General features: G+C 49.8%; 3 protein-coding genes across 6 annotated transcripts; 2 read left to right on the forward strand and 1 right to left on the reverse strand.

Moving 5' to 3' along the window:
- The first annotated feature begins 112 nt into the window (after nt 1-112).
- Nucleotides 113-13,968, forward strand: ube2e1 (ubiquitin-conjugating enzyme E2E 1). Of its 3 annotated transcripts, none has more exons than XM_036145587.1 (6): nt 113-217; nt 1,722-1,895; nt 2,044-2,094; nt 10,428-10,560; nt 11,340-11,505; nt 13,525-13,968. In XM_036145587.1, exons 2-6 carry the CDS (start codon nt 1,729-1,731, stop codon nt 13,620-13,622), a joined length of 615 nt encoding a protein of 204 aa, XP_036001480.1. In that variant the 5' UTR covers nt 113-217; nt 1,722-1,728; the 3' UTR covers nt 13,623-13,968. The 3 variants fall into 3 exon arrangements, with proteins under 3 accessions (XP_036001480.1, XP_036001481.1, XP_021180468.1); XM_036145588.1 differs by having other exon boundaries at nt 11,358-11,505; XM_021324793.2 differs by lacking the exon at nt 113-217 and adding an exon at nt 239-460.
- Nucleotide 13,969: 1 nt separating this feature from the next.
- nkiras1 (NFKB inhibitor interacting Ras-like 1) lies at nt 13,970-18,145 on the reverse strand. 2 transcript variants are annotated; one of them, XM_021324795.2, is made up of 4 exons: nt 18,007-18,145; nt 17,662-17,839; nt 16,836-17,077; nt 13,970-15,748 (listed from the first exon to the last, which is right to left on the reverse strand). In XM_021324795.2, exons 2-4 carry the CDS (start codon nt 17,753-17,755, stop codon nt 15,506-15,508), a joined length of 579 nt encoding a protein of 192 aa, XP_021180470.2. In that variant the 5' UTR covers nt 17,756-17,839; nt 18,007-18,145; the 3' UTR covers nt 13,970-15,505. The 2 variants fall into 2 exon arrangements, with proteins under 2 accessions (XP_021180470.2, XP_021180469.2); XM_021324794.2 differs by having other exon boundaries at nt 17,662-18,145.
- Nucleotides 18,146-18,290: 145 nt separating this feature from the next.
- rpl15 (ribosomal protein L15) lies at nt 18,291-22,447 on the forward strand. The gene is made up of 4 exons (XM_012879144.3): nt 18,291-18,390; nt 19,081-19,262; nt 19,351-19,487; nt 22,085-22,447. Exons 2-4 carry the CDS (start codon nt 19,091-19,093, stop codon nt 22,388-22,390), a joined length of 615 nt encoding a protein of 204 aa, XP_012734598.1. The 5' UTR covers nt 18,291-18,390; nt 19,081-19,090; the 3' UTR covers nt 22,391-22,447.
- Nucleotides 22,448-22,902: the final 455 nt, after the last annotated feature.

Consider the following 22,902-nt stretch of genomic DNA (forward strand, 5'->3'; position numbering starts at 1 on the left):
CATCCATCCATTTGTGTTTGTTTGGTCATGAGCTGCAGTACTTTTTAAGTTTGGGACCATAGATGCCTCTCCATGGTTCTGAATGAGACCATCAGGAGCGTCGCTCATGTCGCTGCTGTGCTTTTATTTGTCAGAAGTTGACCGGAAGTTCCCCTTCTGCTCAGTAAACTACGCCGACAGTAGTGCGTCCAGGCGGCGGAGGCACACACAAAGAAAGGTATGTAAAGCCATTTATTTCTCCGCTGGTGCTGTGTGATGCTGGGCCTTTAGATCTGGGTCTGACCGGCAACGCGGCAGCGGACGGGTTCGGAGGCGCTCCGTGTTGCGGCTGGCTGCTCTCCGATCAGCTGCATGTCGGCGGTTCCAGCGCCTTTTATCTGCTGGGTTGGTGTTTGGCGTGTCTCGCTCTGCGGCTCAGAGCCGTTTAACAGGACCGGGCCGACGTCCCGGACCGGCACAGGTGAGAGTTTCGCGTACCGAGCAGCGGGTGGCACGGCTCCCCGCCGAACCGAACGTCGCCCCGTCGAGCTTTCTGCCTTCCCCCCCCCCCCGCCTCGACCCAGTCCCCTCAGCAGGCGGCGGAGGGATGGTGAACCGCCGTGTGTACCTCCGTGGGGTCGACCGGAACCACAAGGCCCCGGGACCGAACCGCTCCACCGAACCGCTCCGTGTCTCCACCCGGCAGGGCTGAACGTATCAGCCGAACTGCGTTAGCTGGGCTCATAGGGAAGGAGAAAATGCGAGAAGGTCTTCGGTACCTTGCGGTCTGGACTGGAACCGGTCGGTCCAGTTAAAGTAGCTAACTGGACCCCAGAACCCCCGCTGACCCCCCGCAGCGCCGACACACACCCAGCCCGCTTCTGTGGGAACCTCCTGGGTTAAAAGCCCCTCATGTTTACATGCGACCTGCGCACTGGGCTCGGTCAACCAGAACCAACCGCTCACAGAACCGATGGTCCGACCCGTCAGCCCAACTCTGCTGGAGAACCACCCGAACCCGGGCCTTAAAATCCAACATGGCTGCCGCGTTTCTAAAGCTTCTGATGCAGAGATGTCAACATGTTGACAGAAACATGCAGCTGTCCACCTGCTTCCTATTACCCAGGATGCTTTGCAGGAAGCCTGGCCAGCACTCCCGCTGTCCGCTGGTGAAAATGAGGATTAAAAAGTGGGATTATAGGGTGGTGATATAGTCACAGCTAACATTCAGGTTTCAAAGACCTGGAGAAATGGCGTCTGAACATGTTTCCCCGCGTATTAAGCGAAGGTAAAGGCGTCATTTCAGAATGATTCGCCGTTAAACGTAGGCGCTCACCATTCTTAACTCTGAGAATGTGACCCAGGGTGGAAAATAAAAAAAGGCTGAAATTTAGCAGCAAACCAGCTTCATCAAGCAAAAAGCTCGCTACAATGAATAGCTAGCGGTGCTACTCCCTTCCTCCCTGGTCTGGTAGGAGTACAAAGAAATTCTGGTTCTGGTACAAAGAAAGTCCAAATGTCTAGATGTCGGACACGGCAAAGAATCACAGAATAGCAGGTGTTGAGTTGTTGGTGGTAGTTAGCCCCACTGGTCCTCCAGCGTGGACTGAGCTCAGGACGGACGTGGTGCTGGTACCGGATCAACGGCCTGAGCCTGACAGAACGGCGCCTTTCAGTCCGCCTTCCCCTGTGACTTGTTGCCAGACTGACTGTTTCACTCTGTGTTCCTGTTGGCGTCCAAGGCTCGGTATGTCGGATGAAGATTCCCGTGCCAGCACCAGCTCTTCCTCCTCCTCATCTTCCACTCATCATCATCAGCAGCAGCAGCAGCAGCAGGACGTAAACCTCCCAAAGAAGAGAGAGAGCAAAGCCAGCATGAGCAAGACCTCCAAGCTCCTGTCCACCAGCGCTAAAAGGTTCCCCTCTAACCTCTCCCTCCCTGAAGCTGTGATTCTCCTGCCTCACATGATTCTGCACTGTCTCCATCAGCCCTGCTTCAGAGGGACAGTTGATCTAAAGAGGTTAAATGGAAGATTTTTATTGTTTTTGTTTGTTTTGTTGCAGAATTCAGAAGGAGTTGGCTGACATCACACTGGACCCTCCGCCGAACTGCAGGTGAGTGCCAGACTGCGCAGGCCTCCGCCTCCTGCAGCTTTTAGAACCAAAGATGCTCCACCTGTTTGGAGCTGGGAGGAGGAAAAGCTGATTTCTTCGTGGCTCCCTCCTACATCACCACATAAACCGTGTTAGAGCGTAAACCATCTGCTGGCCTTTCTGGCCCGCCAGCATCACGTCATCCACTGATCCTGCTGGTTCAGTTTGAGCTGGCCCATTCAGGATCGGTACGACTGGATCTGAGTACTTTGGGGTGAGACCCCCCCAATCCCAACAAAGTGGGTCAAAAATGTAACTTTTTTATTATTTTCGGTTTAAATGCATTTAAAGTGGTCGTTCCGAATATTACCCATAATCCCTTTTAAAAGGTATAACACATGTGGGTTAATTTATAACGTAACGGTTTCTAACAATGTTTTTCAACATCGCCACGCTTTTTCAACTATACAATATCAACAACAAAAAAGGTTTTTAGCCCGGCTCGTACCTGCAGTTACCTTTTAACTAGCCATGAACCTCATATGGCAAAAAGTATTTCAAGCCTTTAATATTAAAGATAAAGTGAAGTTCCATTAAGTTTTGTACTTTTTTAGCAGTTTATCAATAGTATTGGTCAGACTACGGACCGCAGGTACAGACCAAACAGCAGGGGGTGCTGTTGTCACATTTAGAAGGCCTTTATTTTCTGGACAGAACAAAAGGGCACGGCTTTTCTTGCGCCCCCCCCCCCCCTCCTGTAGTACCCTCATGGCCCCCTAGGGGACGCGCCCCACTATTTGAGAGGCACTGCATTACAGGACCAGCATTCAGTGACTGGCAGCTTTCAGAAGAACTGCCTGGGTCTCGAGGGGTTCTGCGTGCAGGGGTGGAGCGTGACCTCCAACCAGCTGAGGGAGGAAGTCTCAGAGCAGAGTAGGAGAGTAGATTTAAAGCGGTGGGAGAAGTGGTCTTTTCTAGTGAATGTGGGATGTAGATGGCTTGATTGGTCTATTGGGTCTTTTCACAAGATGGTTCCACGACAGTGCTGCAACGACTCCTCCTCTGCAGGAGCATCTAAGCGTGGTCCCCAGAAGGACCCTGGAGAGGATGGTGAGGGGTCCCTACCTGCTGTCCAGGGTCTGTTTCAGAGGCGCTGCAGGAAGAGGGCTCTGAACGTTGTCACGAGCTCCTCTGTGGAGGAACTGCTGCCATCAGACGAACCGTACCGCCACAATAAAAGCCCAGCTGAATGCTCGGCGTTCATCTGTAGGATCAATTCAACACCAACCTGCTGATTGAGCCCAGAGAGCCACTGTATGGTTCTGCTGGAGACAGGAACCATCCCCTCCCTCCCTCACCCGCCAACCCAGATAGCTCCCCTTGTGGCGTGGAGGCATAACTGCGTGTTGTTTTTTTTAGAAACGACACGCACTGAGGCGTGCAGAACCTTTGTAAAAGCCAGCAGCCATGTTTGAGCAGGGACCTGAACCCGTGGCTGTCTGAGAGGGGTTCATGAGGTTGGTAGGAGGAATCTCCAGTAGTTCTGCCAGAACCGTCAGAGGATTTGTGTTGTTCATGCTTATTATCATAGACTTCTGTTTTACTGCTGCAAGTGAATGAGCTCTGTGGTTCTGATGGGACTGTCTGCTATGCTCATATGGGGGGGGGGGGGGGGGGGTGTTGACCCGGATAAATTTGCACAGGCTAGATGTAGATGCCTGCTTAGTAAAGGGTGTTCCTTTGTTCCGCCCTGCTGCAGCGGGACACGCCCCGTCATGAGCAGTGCTGATGATCAGACGTACGCCATGAGGAAAGGTGCTCAGGTTCTGTTAGAAGAGGGTGGAACATCGTTGGGTTCTGGTGCTCCCTCGTGGTCCCCAGCTGCACAGAAGAAGAATGCATCGGATTGACGCAATCTGATTTTGGACCCAGTAGAATATGAACTGGGCCGATGTTGTGAAGGGGTGTTCTGTACAGGCTGGGCCCAGTGTGGTCCTCCGGTCGGTGCTGTCGCCGTGCCGACCAGAGACTGCTCAGAGGAGGAGACGCAGACGGAAGCGTTTCCTGGATGTCTGCTTCATTTAACAGAGGGCGCGCTCGCTGGGCCGTGGCTGGACCCGACCCGACCCGCTGTGCGCTGCAGACGCGCTGAAGCAGATTTCTGAAGGAGCCTTTAGGACGGCGGCAGAGTGAGATGTTCAGGAAAACGTGCTGGGAGCTCCTTGCAGGCCGTCCTCAGCAGCGTGTCTCCTGAGCGGCAGAGATCACAGCCAGCCGGGCCACCAGGGGACCCGTCCACGCCGGGGCCGGCCCGTCTGGCAGCCCGAAGCAGCAGCAGCAGCAGAACAAACCGGGCCTGTTCTCTGACGGGTGGCTGATGAGTGGAGCGCCGTGTTTTCTGAGCCCTGAGGTTTCTGAGCAGGAAGTGGCTGGCCTGCTCTGCTCGCTGCACACAGCATCTACCAGGTGAAAGTTCCCTTCTGGTACCACAGCAGTGCCGCGGGCGTCTTCTCTCCGTGGGTCCAGCCTGTGTTTGTGGCGGTAAAGTGCGGTTCTGCCGCAGCGGGCCGGGCTGCACACGGCCTGGCCTTGAAGCAGCGCTGGCAGCGGAAAGATTGTGTGAGAGCTGCTGCAGCTGCGCCTGGAAAAGGAGAAGCTAAAGGTCACGGTGGCGGCGGTTTAAGGAACCATGCAGGTTTGTTGGAACATTAGGAAGAGGAGAACGTCCAGCGGGGCGTCAGGGCTACGAAGGTTACTAGGAGCTTTAGTCTGGAGTTTGGAGCGATGCGCCTTCAGGTGCTGCAGAGGTGAAAGGAGAAGTGTTGAAGGAGTTTCTGTTTGAAGGGCAGGATGAATGCTTCTGTTAAAACCCGTTGATAGGCGTTCATCGTTTCCTTCCTCTTCAGCTCTGCCCCCCGTTGTGTCCGTCACTCGCATAAAAACTCTATCAAATACACGGAGGACAAAATGTGGAAAATTCAGCTCTTAGCAAGGCGCTAGATTCAGGATTTTCCCTGTCGGACCTCTCAGAACCATGTGGAGCGGCGTGACAAACCCAGTGTCAAAGGAACATCTGCAGGACTCCAGACACGCAGTGAAAATCAGTCGTAGAGTCCAGCGCTACAGAACCGACCCACATTCATCCCCACAACAAGTCGGCTACGTTCTGGGCGACTGGACCGGGCCGTTTGCTGTTTGGGTCTGAGTCTTAGGTTGAGAACTACCCATGATTCTCTGAGCAGAACCACACAGAAGCGGGTCGTGGAATGGACAGTTTTGAATTTCAAGTACCAACTATAGATAAAACCCAGAGCTGTACGACAACCACTTCATCCACCCTGACTGCTGAGAATAATTGGTGAGCTGGTGGACTGATTGTGGGTCCACTCAGCTCGACCCAACATGACTGCAGAACCAGGTTCAGTTCTGCACGACTATGAAGTCCTCCTCTGGTTTTCTGCCTCTGTAGGGTGTAGAATGCCTGGATTGGCTGCTGTGCTGGTTGTTGCATCATAAAGGCGACAGCAGCGATGCTTACGGGCGGTGAGCAGGAACCATTGCTGTGATAGATCATGGGTGCAAGTATGAAGTGGAAGAGAAAAGATTTGTGCTCTTCAGTTTTCTTCCAAACGGGGGTCTAAAAGCCGACCCAGTGTCAGTCAGAGTCGGTCCTGCTGGAGGGTGGACCTCCAGCCTGGTCTCAGGGTTTTCCTCCAGAATGGATCTGGCTCCATCCGTCTTCCCATCAACGCTGACCAGCTTCCCTGTCCCTGCAGAAGAGAACCCCCCCCCCCCCCCCCCCCACAGCATGACGCTGCCTCCTCCATGGAGCACTCTGGGAAAGTAGGGCTCACAGTGATGTTTGCATGTCAGCTAAAAGGTTCATTTTCCATCTTCAGAGCAGAGCTCCTTGCACTGCTTGTAGAGAACCTTAAGCAGGATATCTCATGGTTTTCTTTCAATAATGACTTTCTAATTTAAACCTATAGACTAAAGCACATTTTAGATCAGAGTTCTGCTCTCACTGCAAAAAGGGAACTAAAAGTAAGTCAAATCTTCTTGAAATGAGCATATTTTCCCTTCATTTAAGCAGCTAAATAAGACTATTTGCCAATAGTATTGTTACCCCTAAAATAAGATAATTAGATATCCTGCACTTTAAATAAGATGATGGCAATGAATTGTTCCTATTTTAAATGCAAAAATCTGATTCCATTGGCAAATAATCTTATTTAGCTGCTTAAATCAAGGGAAAATATGCTCATTTCAAGAAAAGCAAGAAGCAAGCCTAGTTGTCCTCCATCCTCACCGTGCTCCTGTCTGCGGCTGATTCTGCTGATCATCGTAAGGTGGCTCTGCTCGGCGTGCTTCCACAGAACCAAGCTGCTGCTGTCCTATATTAGCCCTTCCAGTTCACGCTGGCTGTGGGTTTGTGACTGGCTCCCAAGCTAGACCAGGTTGGTGCGTCAACCCTCCCATAGCAAGGCATAGTGAACACGTGTAGATCACAGATGGAAACAATGACCTGAAAAGGGCTTAATAATACCAGACTCTCCAAGCTGAGCTGTGGATCTCTGCAGCTCCTCCAGAGTTCCTCTAGCTGCTTGTGACTAAAGCTCTCCTTGTCCAGCCTGTCAGTCCAGGTGGACGTCCATGTCTCTGCAGTGGTCCATCCTCTCCATGATCAGATGATGGACTGATCAGAACTCTGGGAGATGTTCTAAGCTTAGGATGATGTAGAACCTGACCCTGCTTTAGCTGAACCAGAACGTTCTCCATGACCTGTCTGCTGGGTTCCTCAGTCTTCATGATGCTGGTTGTTCTAATGTTCTCTAACCTCTGAGGTCAGAAACAGGACAGCTGGACTCAGACTCTACTACCCTGAACTCTGGTGGCACGCCAAGCCAGAGGGCTGTCCTGGGTTGTACTTGGTAGCACCAGGCTCTAAAAGCATTCTCTGTTCACATTGGGCTTTCTGTCTGATTTGAAACTTTCTCCCCTTCACGCTTGAAGCGGTCAACACTTGTTCAGATGGAAACTTCCCCCTATTACAAGCGCTTCCTGTTTGCATGGGAGCAGATTAGAGTGGGGTCTATGGGCAAAGAGCTAGAGCGCATGTGGGCAGCGTCGGCTGAGGTTCAGCGGAAACAGAGAGCCGGGGTGACCTGATTAATGCAGACGTGGCTGCAGACTGAAATAATTCCACATCTCAGACTTCCTATTAAAGCTGCTGCGCTGATTTCCTCCTGCAGCTCTGAATGCTCCGTCCTGTTATCTTCCTCCTGCACTGGCCTCAGAGCTCACAGACCATCTCAGGATGGTCCTGTTGTTCCCAGCTGGGAGGGGGGGGGGGGGTTCGGTTCAACTCGAGCTGAACCGAACGAGCAGCACGAGTGTACAGGAAGTGATGGATGGATGGATGGATGGATGGAGAAGTTATGCAAAACCTACACACAGCTGTAAACAATGAGCTCCTGTCAGGGTGCAGCCACGGCGGTTCCCAGCGGTTGTTTGGCGAGCGAAGCCGATCCTGGCTGGCTACGTTAAGGCAGGCGGACACGTTCCTGTCATCTGGAAGCATTCTGTCTTCTGTCCGATCTGAAGATCTTCTCCCTTTGTTCTGTAGTGAAACTAAGACCCATCCATGGACGGAAGGTGTAGGACTCTTTTTCACAGCTTTTCCCCTTCAGTTGGGTTTCACCTCATGATGGTTGAGTGCAAGTTGAAAATGCTTTAAGATCCGTGACAGAAAGACGAGCAGCCCTACAGCTGATGACGTCATGTTTGGAGCGCAGCGCTCTGGTATGAAGGAACAGCATGAGACGCAAGTAGTGATGGCAAAGTTTCCAGCTGGACTTTGAGTTCCTGAAGTTTCCACTGAGATTTGTCCAGCGAGGAGGAGGAGGAGGAGGAGGAAGAAGCCTGGCCAGCAGTCAGTAGTCAGGAGACCTAACAGCCCGGCACCCCCTCAGGCATTTTAGAGCTGTTCTGGTGGGCCCAGTGAACCTGTGGTTTTCCTCAGGGGTGAATGGCCTGTGGTTGAGCGGAGCAGGTATGGGTCAGGCCCAAATGTCCCCATCTAACCGAGTCTTACAAGCTTACATCCAGCCAAAAAGTCTTTGATCTTGGTCTGAGATCGACATACTAAGCCCGTTGCGTTAGATTAAAAAAAAAAAAAAAAAAAAAGATTATTAATCTTCTTTTGAGTAGATTCTGTTGAAAATGAGTGCAATAGTCTGCCAGCGCAGGAAGACGGTTGCACTTGGACAGACTTCTTGTTTAGAGAATGCGTATCGTCTCTTTGTTGCTGCATTGCCTGAATACTGAGGTCTCTGCTGCACACAGATTCTTCTCTGACCGTCAGCCCTGCTGTTGCTGCTCAGAGCAGAGCTGCTGCCCACTCAGCAAATCTTCCGCTCACACTGATGGCTGCACTGGATCGTCCCTTGTTTCGTGTTTAGCTGCAGGAGTCGTTAGTGTTTGTGCCCTGATGAAGAGCGGGCTCTGAGAGCGCTACCGAACCTTTGAAACTGAAGCAGCTGCTGCCCCCTCAGCTGCATCTCTGCAGCCGAACGCAGCCCTCCTCACGGTTCCCCTCTCTGTCAGCATCATGACTTTCACGGCCGTCGGTCTGGATCAGTAGATGTACACGTGGGGTGTGAGGTGCAGCACGCTGGAGGAGTTCCAGACTCACAGACCGTCTGGTTCAGCAGCTCGTTTACATCAGAGATATAAAACCATAGCAGACTGGACAACGATTGGAGAGCTCTGATTGGTGGCTGAAGCAAAGCATGGCCTGACCAGGAAGTGTTTGGGTTGATCACAGATTTGGTCAACAGCAGTCAGACTGATTGAATTCCTTTCTTTGAAATCTGGCTGCTTGGTAGTTCACTACTTTGATCAGCTGATGATGTCAAACTGCAACCCTGGAGGGCCGGACTCCTGCAGCTTTTAGACGTGCCCCTCGCCCTACACACCTGACTCACATGACCAAACTACCTGACACACATGGAGTGCAGCTCTGCAGAGCTCATTTAGGAGCAGAGACATCTAGAAGTTGCAGGTCTGGAGACCCCTGGTCTAACTGCACTTCTGTCGTATTCAAAGGCCTTTCCTGTGGCGTTTTCTGCTGCGTGACTTCAGCATCCATCTATGCAGGAAATAGGTTTTGTTAAGTTCTAAAACTTCAAAAGTGTCAAAGTGACTGGAGGCTTGGTTGGATGCTTTCCTAAGTAGTTTCTGAAATCCAAGAGTCTCCAGAACTTGGACAACATAAATCCAGCTTCTCTGTCGTTACAGGCAGACCGTCTGACCCCTCAGCCTCCATTTAGAATAGAATGGCCTTTATTGTCATTGTACTACCAAATTTGAGTCCTACATCCTTTGGTGCAAACTACGAGCATAAAAAGCTAAACATTAAAGAGAAAACAGTAATATGTACAAATATATATACACTGTAGCAGCGTGAGTCGGTGTAGTCAATATGAAGCGGTTAATTTCACTTAGTGTATTTGGTTAATTGCACAGGAATTGCTTCACTTATTGCACATGATCGACGTGATCAGAATATGTACGACTCGTTTTGTGATTATTGGCTACAGTGGTGGCTCTCAGAAAGAAGCTATCCCAGAGTCTATTTCTCCTGGTTGTGTGTGACCTGTCACACAGGTGGTCACCGGGGTGGGAGGAGCCATGCAGCGCATTTCCTCAACTGCCTTTAAAAAAAGCCCAAATTGATGAGCTAATCACTGAAATGATCAGAATAGACTGTACAGGGCTAGCCAGAAGCAGGACCGTGCACCGATCAGTACTGCAGTTACCTTTTCTAGTTCATGCTAACGGGTGCCGGTCCTGAGGCAGAGCAGTCAGACGCAGCCTGAATGGTAAGCCTGGCTCAACTCTGAATTAGAGGTTAAAGTCCAGCCTGTGGGAGAAATGGCCAAATCTCAGGTATTACCCTCCACCAAAGGCTCCTAGGTCACGCTCTGGTTCTCTGACCTAAAATAAAACTCCACACCATAGCTGGGTTGTTTCCTATCGCAGTTAAAACACTTGATGTTCCTTGTTTTTCTCTAAGGAGCAGAATTTAAATGCATGATGAAACTGCATTTGTGTTGGCGCTCTCTGAAACTGAACTCCTCCACGTCAGCGCTGAGGATGCAGAACCCAGTGGCATGAGAACTTCCCTAAAATCTCGGCTTTGACCGCTACAAAACAAGCAACCCATTTAGAAGGTCCCATCATAGACCTTTGCCAGGTTCTGTGACCCGGGTGGAAGGTGTGCCTTAGCAGCACCAGGGGTGAGAGGGAACCGGATCCACAGATGACCCAATGTTTGTGGTGTTTGTCGACAGCGCCGGACCTAAAGGAGACAACATCTATGAGTGGAGGTCCACCATCCTGGGCCCTCCAGGCTCCGTGTATGAGGGGGGGGTGTTCTTCCTGGACATCGCCTTCACACCAGACTACCCCTTCAAACCACCTAAGGTAAGCTTCTAGTCAGTACCATCGACATTATATACGTAGACGCCTCTTTGAGTCAGAGCGTCCGCCATGTTGAATGTGGCAAATCTGCAGTTAGACTCAGTCACTTAAACAGTATCAGAGGGACTTTAATCTCACAATATACTTTATATTCATAATATTTACATTTTCGGAATATTACGAGTTTATTTTCGTTTCCTTTTGGCTTCATTCTCCTGACTTTATTCTCGTAAAGAATAAAAATAATTAAAATAATCTATCCTGGCCCTATCACTCCAGGACTAAAATAGTTCTGCAAACTGTGACTATTCTGGAAATTCCCCCTTAATTCTCATAATATTACCACTTTTTTTTTTTTTTTACTTTATTCTCATATTAGGAATTTTATCTCTTTAATACTCCCCCAAAAATGTCTGTTGCTAATCTGTGTCTATACCAGATCTTAATATATATATATATCCCAATGAGGCGTCTATGTATATATGTCGTCTGTGGTCAGTATTACACAGGATTTCATCAAATGAAACCACTTCCTTTGTTGTAGACGTGTAACATTCATGTTCACCACCAGGGGGCAGACTTTCCCTTTGGAAGAAACAACCTTGAAAGTGGCTCATTGTGCTGCAGGCCTGAGTAAAGTGGCATTTACCAGGGAGCACGTGGTCGTGGCCCTCCAGACTCCTCAGATCTTTGGTTCTGCTGCAGAACCAGAACCAAAGTGATCTCTGTGGAGTCTGGCGAGCAACAGACGAGAAATAGGCTTGACGGTTTTTGCATGCGAGTGCTCTGTGTGTCCTCAGGTGACGTTCCGGACGAGGATCTACCACTGCAACATCAACAGCCAGGGGGTGATCTGCCTGGACATCCTGAAGGACAACTGGAGTCCCGCCCTCACCATCTCCAAGGTCCTGCTGTCCATCTGCTCCCTGCTCACTGACTGCAACCCTGGTGAGAGCAGCAGCGTTGCTAAGCACTGCAGCACCATGTTCAGTCGTAGCCCGTCAGAGGCTGAGCGCTGCATCCTGTTACACTTTGGCCTGAAACGCATCTCAGCAAAGGGCCTCAGACCCGTTTTTAGGTCAAGTCAAGTTTATTTGTGTAGCACATTTCAGCAGCAAGGCGCTTCAAAGTGCTTTTACACCACATTACAACCGCAAAGTTCTTTGATTGGGCCTCTGTGTCACAGACGGGCACAGAGACGCACGTAGTTGTGAAGTGGGAGGAAAAGAATGCATGGCTTTCAACATCCGTTCACATAGCAATTCAGCCCCCTTTACCCTGATACCCATAAATAAGTCACCTGCCCAGAAACAGAGTTCATCTGAGTGCGACTTGCTGTCAGCTCTGTTTCTGGCCTTGGAGGTTCTTCAGAGAACCCAGCAGACGGGTCAGGGAGAACGTTCAGTTTAAAGCAGGGTTGGGTTCTACAACTATCGCCCAAGCTTTGAACGTCTGAGTTCTGTTCAATCCCTCATCTGAACATGGAGAGGATGGACCACCTGCTGACCTACACAGCCAAAATGACCAACAGCTGTGTGGTAACTCTGGGGGAGCTGCAGAGATCCACAGCTCGGGTGGGAGACCATAATTCTGGCCTTTCTGGAAGAGTGACGAGATTAAAATGACTTGAAAGGAAGCCAGAGGTGGTCCCAATATAGGTTTGCCACAAGCTGCGCCGGGGGCACAGAAAAGCTGTGGCAGGTCATCTGAGTAGATTAAACCAAAACGACTTTCTGATCTTCCTGATAAATGTGTAGCAAAAGATCAGTGCTGCACTTCACCTAGAACACACTGTCCCCATGGTGAGGCATGGTGGGGGCAGCATCATGCTGTGGGATAGGGAAGCTGGTCAGAGGTGATGGGAAGATGGATGGAGGTAAGTCCATGACCATCCTGGAAGAAAAGCTGTTAGAGCTGCGGAAGACCTGAGGAGGCATGGGTCAGGCCGGGTCAGGTCAGCTTCCAGCAGGACCACCACCCTGAACACACAGCCAGAGATGCAGCAAACCACAGTCATGGGTTAGAATGGCCTAGTCAAAGTCCGCACCTCAGTCTAACTGAGACTCTGTGTGTGAGCGGGCGAGCAGCTTTCTGCATGGTTCCTCTGCTCCTTCAGTTCCCTCCACTGATTGGCTGTCAGATTCAAGTCAGGACTTTTCAAGAGTTCAGGCGGGCTGAGGTGAAGCTGATAAGTTTGGCAGGAAACACAAACACAAGTCAATGTCAGAAGTCCACATCTGGCCTTGTTTTCATGGCCGTCAACCAATCACAAGAATGCAGTTGGTTCTAGAAAGATGGCTTCTATATATATATATATATATATATATATATATATATATATATATATATATATATATATATATATATATATATATATATATATATATATATATATATATATATATATATATATATATATATATATATATATGACGGAGAGGAGGGAGGCAGCAAGGCAATATGCAGCAATACCCCGGCTGCAGAACTGGCTAGGTGTCACAGCCCTGCTGACCTATCTGAGGGTCTGGGAGCAGGAGGACCTGGAGCAGGCTGGAGGTTCTCCTCAGAACGCTTCTCCATCATCTGCTCTAGAAGGCACAGCAGAGGCCTTTGGTCTGCAGAAGTGTGGACTAATCTTAGGCTTTCTAGGCCTGATTCTCTGCTCCATTATCTGGAGGCTGCACTCTGGATTTCTGACATTGGTTCTAAATTTAAAGCCCGACATGATCCACTGTCACAGCCAGAGAGTGTTGGGTCGTTTCTGGTGGTAGATTAGGGGCAGGACCCACGGTTTAATCCACACGGTGAGTCCGGTCAGAGGGGCCCCGAGGGTCTGCACTGTTTACCCGGAGAAGGAACCGGAGCATGTCCAGAACTTTAGTCCTGCTCCTGTTCTCCAGCACTAGAACTGGAGGAGAAGCCGGTACCAGGTGATGTTCTGACGTTCTGCTTGTGTTGCTTTGACAGCGGACCCTCTGGTGGGAAGCATCGCCACGCAGTACACAACCAACAGACCCGAACACGACAGGATAGCCAAACAGTGGACCAAACGCTACGCCACATAATCGCCAGAGCATCCGCCGGTGGCACCACCTGTGGGGGGCGGGGGGGTTTGTAGCAATGGGGGGGGGGGGTTACCTTGCAGCTGAAGTCTTATCTCCAGGTATTTTGTTGTTTGTTGTATTTTAAATTATCTGCAGCCCGACTAGAGTGAAGGAGCAGTTCTACTGAAGCGGGTCGGGCCGGCTCCGGTCACAGATGTGTCACCGCTTCCTGTTGGTGACGGCTTCTTCTCCTGCAGGCGAAGCCGTGTTTGACATGTTTAGCTGTGGATGGTTGTAATTTGTGTTCTGTACTGATGGAAAACTGTTCTGTTTCTCCCTTTAAAAGAATTAAACGAGACCGAGTCGGGTTTGGGTCTGGTCATCTCTTTATTCGTCCTCACCGTCTGTCACCGTCTGTGTCCTAGCAGCACATTAAACGTCAGCAACAGCCCGCCGTCATCCGCACAAGTCGGGGAGCGTGGCTCATTAAAGTGACAAAAATAAATGAGTTAGAAAATAAACGTTTCCTCTCAACACCGATTATTTCTACAACCAGATGGTTTACCAGGCTGCTTCAGGTAGCGGCCCCATCCCATTCCACAGGCTGGAAAACAGACCCACCCTGCAGTCATTCATCTGGAGGACCAGGACGATTACTGCTGCCAGACACGGACCCAGGAGTGACGGGTTATACCAGAGACCCCTTATCAGACTGCTCCTGTGCTTCAGGGCCCCTCGGAGACCCTGGACTGGACGCATCTCCAGCTGAAGCCTGGGGCGGAGCAGTACGATCCCTCCCCCACATGTTGCTGCTGAAAACAGGTGGCTAACGCTCTCCTTTCTTACAAGAAAAAGACTTTTAGTTCCAAATGGCGCCACCTGTAACGCTGTTTTAAAGGGACGGTTGGTGACCTGAGCGGGCAGCCAGACTAACTAACCAGCTCATAACTAGACCTGCTCTACCATACCAGCAGCCTAATGGGCACCACTGGGGATGAACAACTGCTGTTTATTACATGTTTGATGAAGTCTGTCTCACGATCAAAGTAACAATAATTAAGTTAGCATTGCTGTAATATAGGTTAAAAACAACTAGATCACGCTGTACATCGTGGCTTTTAAGTCACACGCTAACACCATGGAGGGGTTCATCAAATGTCAGCATCCCACCAGCAGCTCCCACCTAGCTGGGCTTGGCCGAAGCAGAAGCATCAAGGTACCCTAAGCTCAGTAGGCGATGGCCCAGATGTTCTAGTTGTTCAGTCACATCTCAACCCCAGCCTCGCCTGGCGTTTCAGGCCAGTAGTCAGCTCCAGGGTTGCCAGCTCTGCTGAATATCAGCAACTGGGGGCTTCCTTTATGAAGTCTGTGGGTGGTTCAGCTGATGGATTCTGACGGCAGGGCTGGAAACAGCAGGGGGCAGCAGAGAGCACCATGGCTGCTGAAATGATGCTGATGGCCTTAACTGCATCCAGCTTATTGTGGGAGTGTAAACTGAGCATGGCAACGACTCATTAAGTTATACATCTATCGTACCGAGCAAAGTGAAACGGAACAACTTGTGCATGAACTGTCATTTTCCCCACGTTTCACACGTGGCCTGGATCACCACCATCAGTCTCTGGGATCCAAAGCTCTTCTTTAGCCTCACACATACAGCGAGAGGGAGTTGCTTCTAAGCTGAACAGAAATCAGAAATCTACACGCTAGTATTTAACATCAGTTCACATATTGCACTACAGGTTTTATTGCAGCAATCTCGGTGTGAGGGGCAGACTCCAGGAAGCTGCTGCTCCATCCTCTGTTCTAACCAACTACAGAGATGCTTAGCGCTGTGGAGGTGGGCTTGAACTGGGTAAGTGGCGTTCAGGTTGTTGTCAGACGCTGGGGGGGGGGGGGGTCTTTCAGATGTCGTTGGATGCGGTGCCTTTGCTTTTGCGTCCAGGCAGGGGGAAGGCCGACTTGCTCTGCGGCTGCGTGAGCCGGCTGGTCAGCTGGATGAAGGGCTCGATGAGCGAGTTGCGTTCTCGGACGCTCACCTCCCACAGCTTGACCTTCTCGCACCGCGCCCACTGCTGCGCCGCCTCCTGCTCCACCTGACGGAGCTCCGCCAGGTCGCTCTTGTTGCCCAGGACGATGATGGTCACCTGGCAACAGGAACACACGGCTCAGTAAGCTGACAGAGAGCGTCATTCACAGTCCTGACCGGAGAAAGCTCATCGGCTTGGCGTGGACGGCTGTGACGGCGCGGCTTCACCGCCCGGGCCGTGTCAGCAACACAAAACAACACATAACTGTGACGTAAGCGAAAAGCTATACGGGCGTTTCCCTTTGATTTAAAATGAAAAAAGTATTCAGTTCCTGGAGTCGGCCAAAGGTGGCTGTAGTAGAGCTCCTGGCTGCAGGTCTGTTGGTTCAGATCTAAACATCTTCAGACTGAATTCTTCTTTGAAACATAACTCAGATTGGGTGGAGAAATTCTGTCAGCGACATCTTTTAAGTCTTGTCTGGACTTTGACTAGGCCATCCTAACCTATGACTATGCTTTGATCTAAACCATCCATAGTATCTCTGGCTGTAGGTTCAGGGTGGTGGTCCTGCAGGAAGATGACCCTTCTCTCCAGTCTCAGGTCTTCTGCAGCTCTAACAGCTTTTCTACCAGGACGGTCATGGATTTACCTCCATCCATCTTCCCATTAACCCTGACCAGCCTCCCTGTCCCTGCTGATGAAGAGCTTCCCCACAGCATGATGCTGCCACTACCCATTCTCTACCATGGGGACAGTGTATCCCAGGTGATGTCCAGTGTTGGCTTTCTGCCACACTTAACCGTTTCCTATGTAGCTCAAGAAGTTCAGCTTCAGACCACCTTCTTCTACACGTCTGCTGGGTCTCCTACATGGCTGGTGGTGAACCGCAAACCAAACTTTTCATGACTTCCCCCCCATCATGAATGTCTTCTTGCCAGATTACACAACTAAGGAATCGTGCATCTCTGCAGCTCCTCCAGAGTAACCCTGGGCCTCTAAGAGGCTGCTTCTCTGACTAATGCTCTCCTTCCCCTGCTTTCAGCTACACCAGAACGTCCTCTCTGACCTGCCTGCTGGGTTCCCATGATTCAGTGTGCTCCCTAATGGTTTCAGTCGTAATGTGACCAGATGAGGAAAGGCCAGACACCACCACGCGTGTTTTGGCGCTGAAGCGTAAGTGCAGCATACTGTGAACAAGCATCACCTCTTTCTTGTCTCTGGACTTGTCAATTTCCTTCTTCAGGAAGTCGACTCTCTTGAAGGAGTCCAGGCTGTCGACGCTGTAAACCAGCACAAAGCCATCTGCCACCGAGTAGTAGTGCTTGGGGAGGTCTTGCGTATCCTGGAGGCCTTTGGTGTCGTACAGCCTCAGCTGCTCCTTCACACCTCGGTCCGTTTCCACCGAGGCCACGTACACGTCCTCCTGCGTCTCGCTGGACTCTGAGCCTGGACGTCAACAGGAAGAGACACGCGCGTTACTTAGCAACGCCGATAAAACCTGTCCCTTCTCCACTCTGGCTGCTGCTACGCCTCAATTTCCCCACCGACGGACTGTAAAGGACACTTTTATTAGACGTGATTAGTCATTCAAGAATAAAGTACACACACGGTTAACACCCAGTGGTGGTTCTAGGCCAAATGTGCAGGGCGGCCAGGGTAGGGCCAGCGTTTTTTCACAGGGGCACGGAACAAAAGAAAATAAACGACAACATTTCATCGTTAAATGAAATGATCGAGCTACATGGAGCTCTGGGGCAGCAGGATAGCGATCCACGATCTGACAGCTGATCCTATCTCATTACAGCTGAAGCTTAAAGTGCTGCTCCTTCATTTTTAAATCACGGTTAAAGTAAAACTATAAAGGTAAAAAAAAAAAACATGCATGGTAAAAGGGACCAATCAGTTAGGGTTTCTGTGTCAGCAAGAAGAAATGGGTTCTGCATTGTCTTCAGTACAGGGGCCAAAGCCAGCTCTGCAGGGCCCATTAAGACCCCATCAGCTGCAGCATGCGCGCTGTGTGCCCTGCTTACCTACAGAGTGGTTTCCGTAGAGCAGCTGCTCCAGGATGGCTGTTTTGCCTACCGCCGCCTGGCCACACACCACCACCTTACAGCCTTTCCCCATGTCGAGCCGGGCCTGACGGAACACGGCGCGTCCTCAGCGGGGATCACACATGTCGCCACGGAGGGGGGGGGGGGGACGGTCCTTCTAAAGGAGCAGGAAGCCTGTCATCCCGCAGCAAGTGTTCTGATTGTCAGCTAGCAGCTTTTAGCCTCGACGTCTCATGCTGCGTCATCTGAACAAGCCGACAGAAACGTCCAGCCGCAGATAAACTCTGTGTTTAGGATATTAACGTGTACGATGAATGCACGAACCTGAACGAATCCGGAAACTATCAGTCGGTAGACGCAGAATGAACCATAGACATATTTATATTATAATGTCTATGGACTACACAGCCGGTGTTTCCATCCTGCAGCGCCACTGGTCGTTTGCTGCCCGCGCATGCGCATTGAGTGAACTCGGATCTTTTTTCTGGCCGGGCATCGCGAGGTTATTTAGTTTTATTGAATTAAGCAATTAAAAAATATACCAGGACACCGCATGCACCGCTAAAATAACGATAATTTAAAAATAATTAATTAACGAACACGTGTAAAACTACATTTCCCATGAGCACCGGAAAGGAAGTGCAGCACAGGAACTGATAAGGCATGCTGGGTAAAATACCTCTTTCTTTCCGGCTGGTTCGCCATCAAGTAAGCGAGATTTCCCATACTTCTGCTGGAAACACAATCCATAAAAATCAGCATTTGTACAGATTCATCCGTTGTTGTAACCTTGGGGATAGATTCCGGAGTTATTTATCATCCGTACATCTTGACTATTTATTGATAAATACTGTGAATCCACTGATTAAACTCCTGTTTTCTCTTGGACGTTAACGCTGTTGGGACCGCTAGCTGTTAGCATTTCTCGCTAACGCGCTGAGTGCAGGATTCATTTAAACACGGAGCATTTGGCTTTTAATGGTGACTTTCTCTTCTGTCTGGGGTAGTTTGTGGCGCAGCGTCCGTAATGTTGGCTCCACAGAGGTGGTGTGGACGAGCTAAGCGGCTAACGGGGCAGCTTTATTTGTAGCATATCAAACGTGGATGGGTTATCTGGGGAGCCACACAGTGATCCAGTGATTGGTTTAGACGGGGATTCCATCACATTGGTCATGTCTGCCTGTAGTTTGGCGCTTTAAGGCTAATACAGAGACTGAAGTGTGTTTAGGGTCTAATCTGGAAAAGGATCCCCGTGGTTCACAGTATGAAAAGCATGCTTAGTCCCAGGTTACAGATCGTGACTGAGAGTGATGATTGGTGAAGTAGTCAGTAGAGCAGGACCCTGTTTGGATGATTGAACTGTGCTGGTGTGTAAAGCTCTGGTGTTCTCTTTTCCAGATAAGTCAACATGGGAGCCTACAGGTATATGCAGGAGCTGTGGCGTAAGAAGCAGTCCGACGTGATGCGCTTCCTGCTCCGCGTCCGCTGCTGGCAGTACCGTCAGCTGTCCAACCTCCACCGCGCCCCGAGACCCACCAGGCCCGACAGGGCTCGCCGGCTGGGCTACAAAGCCAAGCAGGGTGGGTGCTGCGCCCGCCCCTCAGGTTTGCCCCCCCCCCCCCACTCCTGCGTCCGCCGCCATGTTTAACCACGATGTCCTGTCCCCAGGCTACGTCATTTACCGTGTCCGGGTGCGCCGCGGAGGCCGCAAACGCCCCGTCCCCAAGGGAGCGACCTACGGCAAGCCAGTGCATCACGGTGTGAACCAGCTGAAGTTCGCCCGCAGCCTGCAGTCCACCGCTGAGGTACGTTGGGACTCCTCTACTGGGTCAGCATCGGTTGGGCTGGGTGCAGTGGAGACCCAGTCTGACCCCCCAGTCTGACCCCCCAGTCTGACCCCCCCAGTCTGACTCCCTATTTACATGGAATAGGGAACTAGTCTGACTGTTTTACTTTGAAGCACATATTAGAACAACCGGCGAACCAAAACAGACCAAGAGAGACGGACCACTGCGTTGCCACAGCAGCTCTCGTCCCACCCGTGCACAGCTGTTAATTGAACTGTAGTTCCTAAACATTTAAACCTCGTTGACCATTTTAGTTGGTAAATTCCTCCTGATGGAACCATTTGGAGCGTCCTGCCGAATGAAACCCGTCAGTTATGTCCAACCAGAACAGCTATCTGATGACAGGTAGACACGTTTGTTTGCGTGGTTATTTCCTTGTCCCACTGCTGCGTGGCAACGGATGTCCCACTTCTATAAAAGCCTGATCGTTTCTTTAAAGCATGTTTGGAGGCCTTGTGTAAACAGGACCTAACATTGAACCAGTTAGCTGCTCCTGCTAAGGTAATTATCCGTTTAACAGGACGTCACTTGAAAGGGTGTGAAGGGATCTTTTAAGACTGGCTGTCATTTTCAGGTGACTTGGATAGAAATCTGACCTGGGCCGTTCCTGATGGCGTCCTGGTCGTTTCTACAGCTTTAAACGTTTGGCTTCGTGGCTGAGGTCCTTAAAGGGAACCACATAGAATAGGTTACTGTCACTGACTTGATCTAAGTTCAGAGGGTTAAAGTTAAATAAACCCTCAAGTGTAAGGCTACACAACATTTGGCACATTTGGTGTCACAACATCCCAGAATCCAACATGCTTTCACCACGCAGCACCTGCTGCACTACATGGTAGCACAACTGTTCAGGCTGACTGTGGCAGCGGTTAGTATAAGGTTTTAGACGGTAGGTGATGAGGGGGTTAAAGTTATCAACAAACTGCCTTTAAATGAACAGGAACAATTAAAACAAACCAATAACTAAAACTTAAATGAGTTTAGACCACTGGAAGTATTTCTGAAACACAAACACTGTTTAGCCTGATGGTGGACCCACTCCTCCACACCAGATAAGGGAACCAAACCTGGGCTGAAAGCACAGTGACATATACGCTGGGGTTGGGATTATTAGTTTTTCATCAACAAAAAACTTAGTTTGCTTGTTGTTGTTTTTTTGATAAAAAAAAATGAGCCAGAATGTTCTGCTGCGTTTTTGTCTGACCATTAATAAATGGTGGGTATACACAGATAAGCATCTGTCACATCTCCTGATGCTGAAGCAGCAAGCCTCCACTTCCTGCGTCCAGCTTTAGTCCAGATGGCCCACAAGTCCATAAGCAGACAGACTGTCTTAGACAGAACTGCAGGCGTAGGTAATCGCCGCGTTATCCTTGAAGCAAACACCAAGAAGGAACAAGTGATGCAGAGCTGCACTAGCAGGAAAAGGCTGAGCTCAGCTCCCTGTTGGCTGCTGGCACTATTATTGAATTAATTTGTTTATAACCGCTTAATTCAGTAAGAAATCGATGTAGAGCTGGACGAAATAAAAAAAATCAATAAAATAGAAATCAGATTGATCGATAGATGATTATCAACAAATTCAAAGCATGTATTTTAATTGCAGCCCTGACCATTTTATGTTGTTGCTTAGCAACCTATGTAACCAGAACACACTGAATTCAAGCTCAACCCTTTATCCAACAAACTTTTTACCAAAACTGTTTTAAGTTTAAAAAAAAAAAAACACGGTCTCTCTGAACTCTTAGAAGGGGGCGGAGCTAAGTTCCTGAGTCTGCATTGTGATTGGTTGGGAGAATGTAATGACTGTAATATTAACCTACATGATAGGCTAGAATGCAGAAGAAAGGAAAAGCTATTACATTGAACTTTTTATTTAGCCTTTTTTCTATCGTCGTCGATATGTGTCTATCGATCAGTAAATGTTGAATTATGGTCCGGTGATGAGGACAATCATTCTCAGCCCATTCCTGTTAGACGTGTTCTCATGAAGGACAGCGTTTAGAGCGCGCATCAGGAAAATGATCCGTTCACATGAATATGAAGTTCCTCACCATGAAGACGTCACAGAAAATGAATCATTGAGCTTAGCACCTGCAAAACACACACCTCATGTGACATCATGAGGGTCACTAAGGCCGGCTGCTCAGACTGCAGCGTGGAGATTTAACGGGTCTCTGGTCACAACAGATCCTCCCTGCTGCAAAAAGCCAAGACTTTGATTCTTTATTACATGCTGTTTGGGTTTAGTAAGGTTCTGATGGTTCTGTTGGCCATGTTCACCACCGTTTGTTACAATAAAACGCTCTCCACCTCAGTGCCCACTCAGAACCTCTTCAATAGTTGTCTGGATCTCCACACTGATCAGGATTCAAGGAAGCAGCTTTTCAATGAACCCTGTTTTCTATAAAGTCCAGAGCTGAAGCACCTGCAGCAGTCTGGGCTAGAAACACTAAAACCATGAGCATCCTGAGGTTCTGCAGCCGGGTCACAGCTTCCTCTGTCCACTCACTACCTGTGTGGGTGTGGCTGATCTTTGTCTGTTGTCTCCTCAGGAGCGTGCCGGTCGTCACTGCGGGGCCCTGCGAGTGCTCAACTCCTACTGGGTGGGCGAGGACTCCACCTACAAGTTCTTCGAGGTGATTCTGATCGACCCCTTCCACAAGGCTGTCAGACGCAACCCAGATACCCAATGGATCACAAAGGATGTGCACAAGCACAGGGAGATGCGCGGCCTGACTTCTGCAGGCAAGAAGAGCCGTGGTCTGGGCAAGGGTCACAAGTTCCACCTGACCATCGGAGGCTCTCGCCGCGCTGCCTGGAAGAGGCGCAACACCCTGCAGCTGCACCGCTACCGTTAGGCCATGTCTCACACGTCTGTACATTCATCCAAATAAAAACAAGCCTTTTTATGGTGACACGCCTGTGTTGTCTTTGACTTCTTAGCACTGAAATGGGCCAGCTGATAGGTGGGAGGCAGCAAAAAGCAGATCTGTAAAGACCAGTCGCTTCTAAAACAAACAAAAACAATTTAATGGTGGACATGTTTGTTTACCTCAGTATTGTGAGAAAGTGGATTGTTTAAAATCTGCTCAGAGTGGTTTTCTAAAAACAGAACCATGGCTGTAAAAAGCAGCCTTGACTGGATCTTTGTAAGGCAGCAATGTGCTGAGATCCAAAGCAGGACCACCTGGATCCAGTTCCATCATGAAGGCTACTGTCAGATAATGACTGAGGACACAATTGTTACAGGTTTAAATCTTACAGTGGCAAATGTTTATGGCCGTACTCAGTATTCTCCAACATGTTTTGTCAACCAAAATGCTGTTCTGATCTGAGCAGAACCACTTCAATAGTTACATTTTTAATTACA

Source organism: Fundulus heteroclitus, chromosome 13, assembly GCF_011125445.2.
Source record: "Fundulus heteroclitus isolate FHET01 chromosome 13, MU-UCD_Fhet_4.1, whole genome shotgun sequence".
NCBI classification, from domain to species: Eukaryota; Metazoa; Chordata; class Actinopteri; order Cyprinodontiformes; family Fundulidae; genus Fundulus; species Fundulus heteroclitus.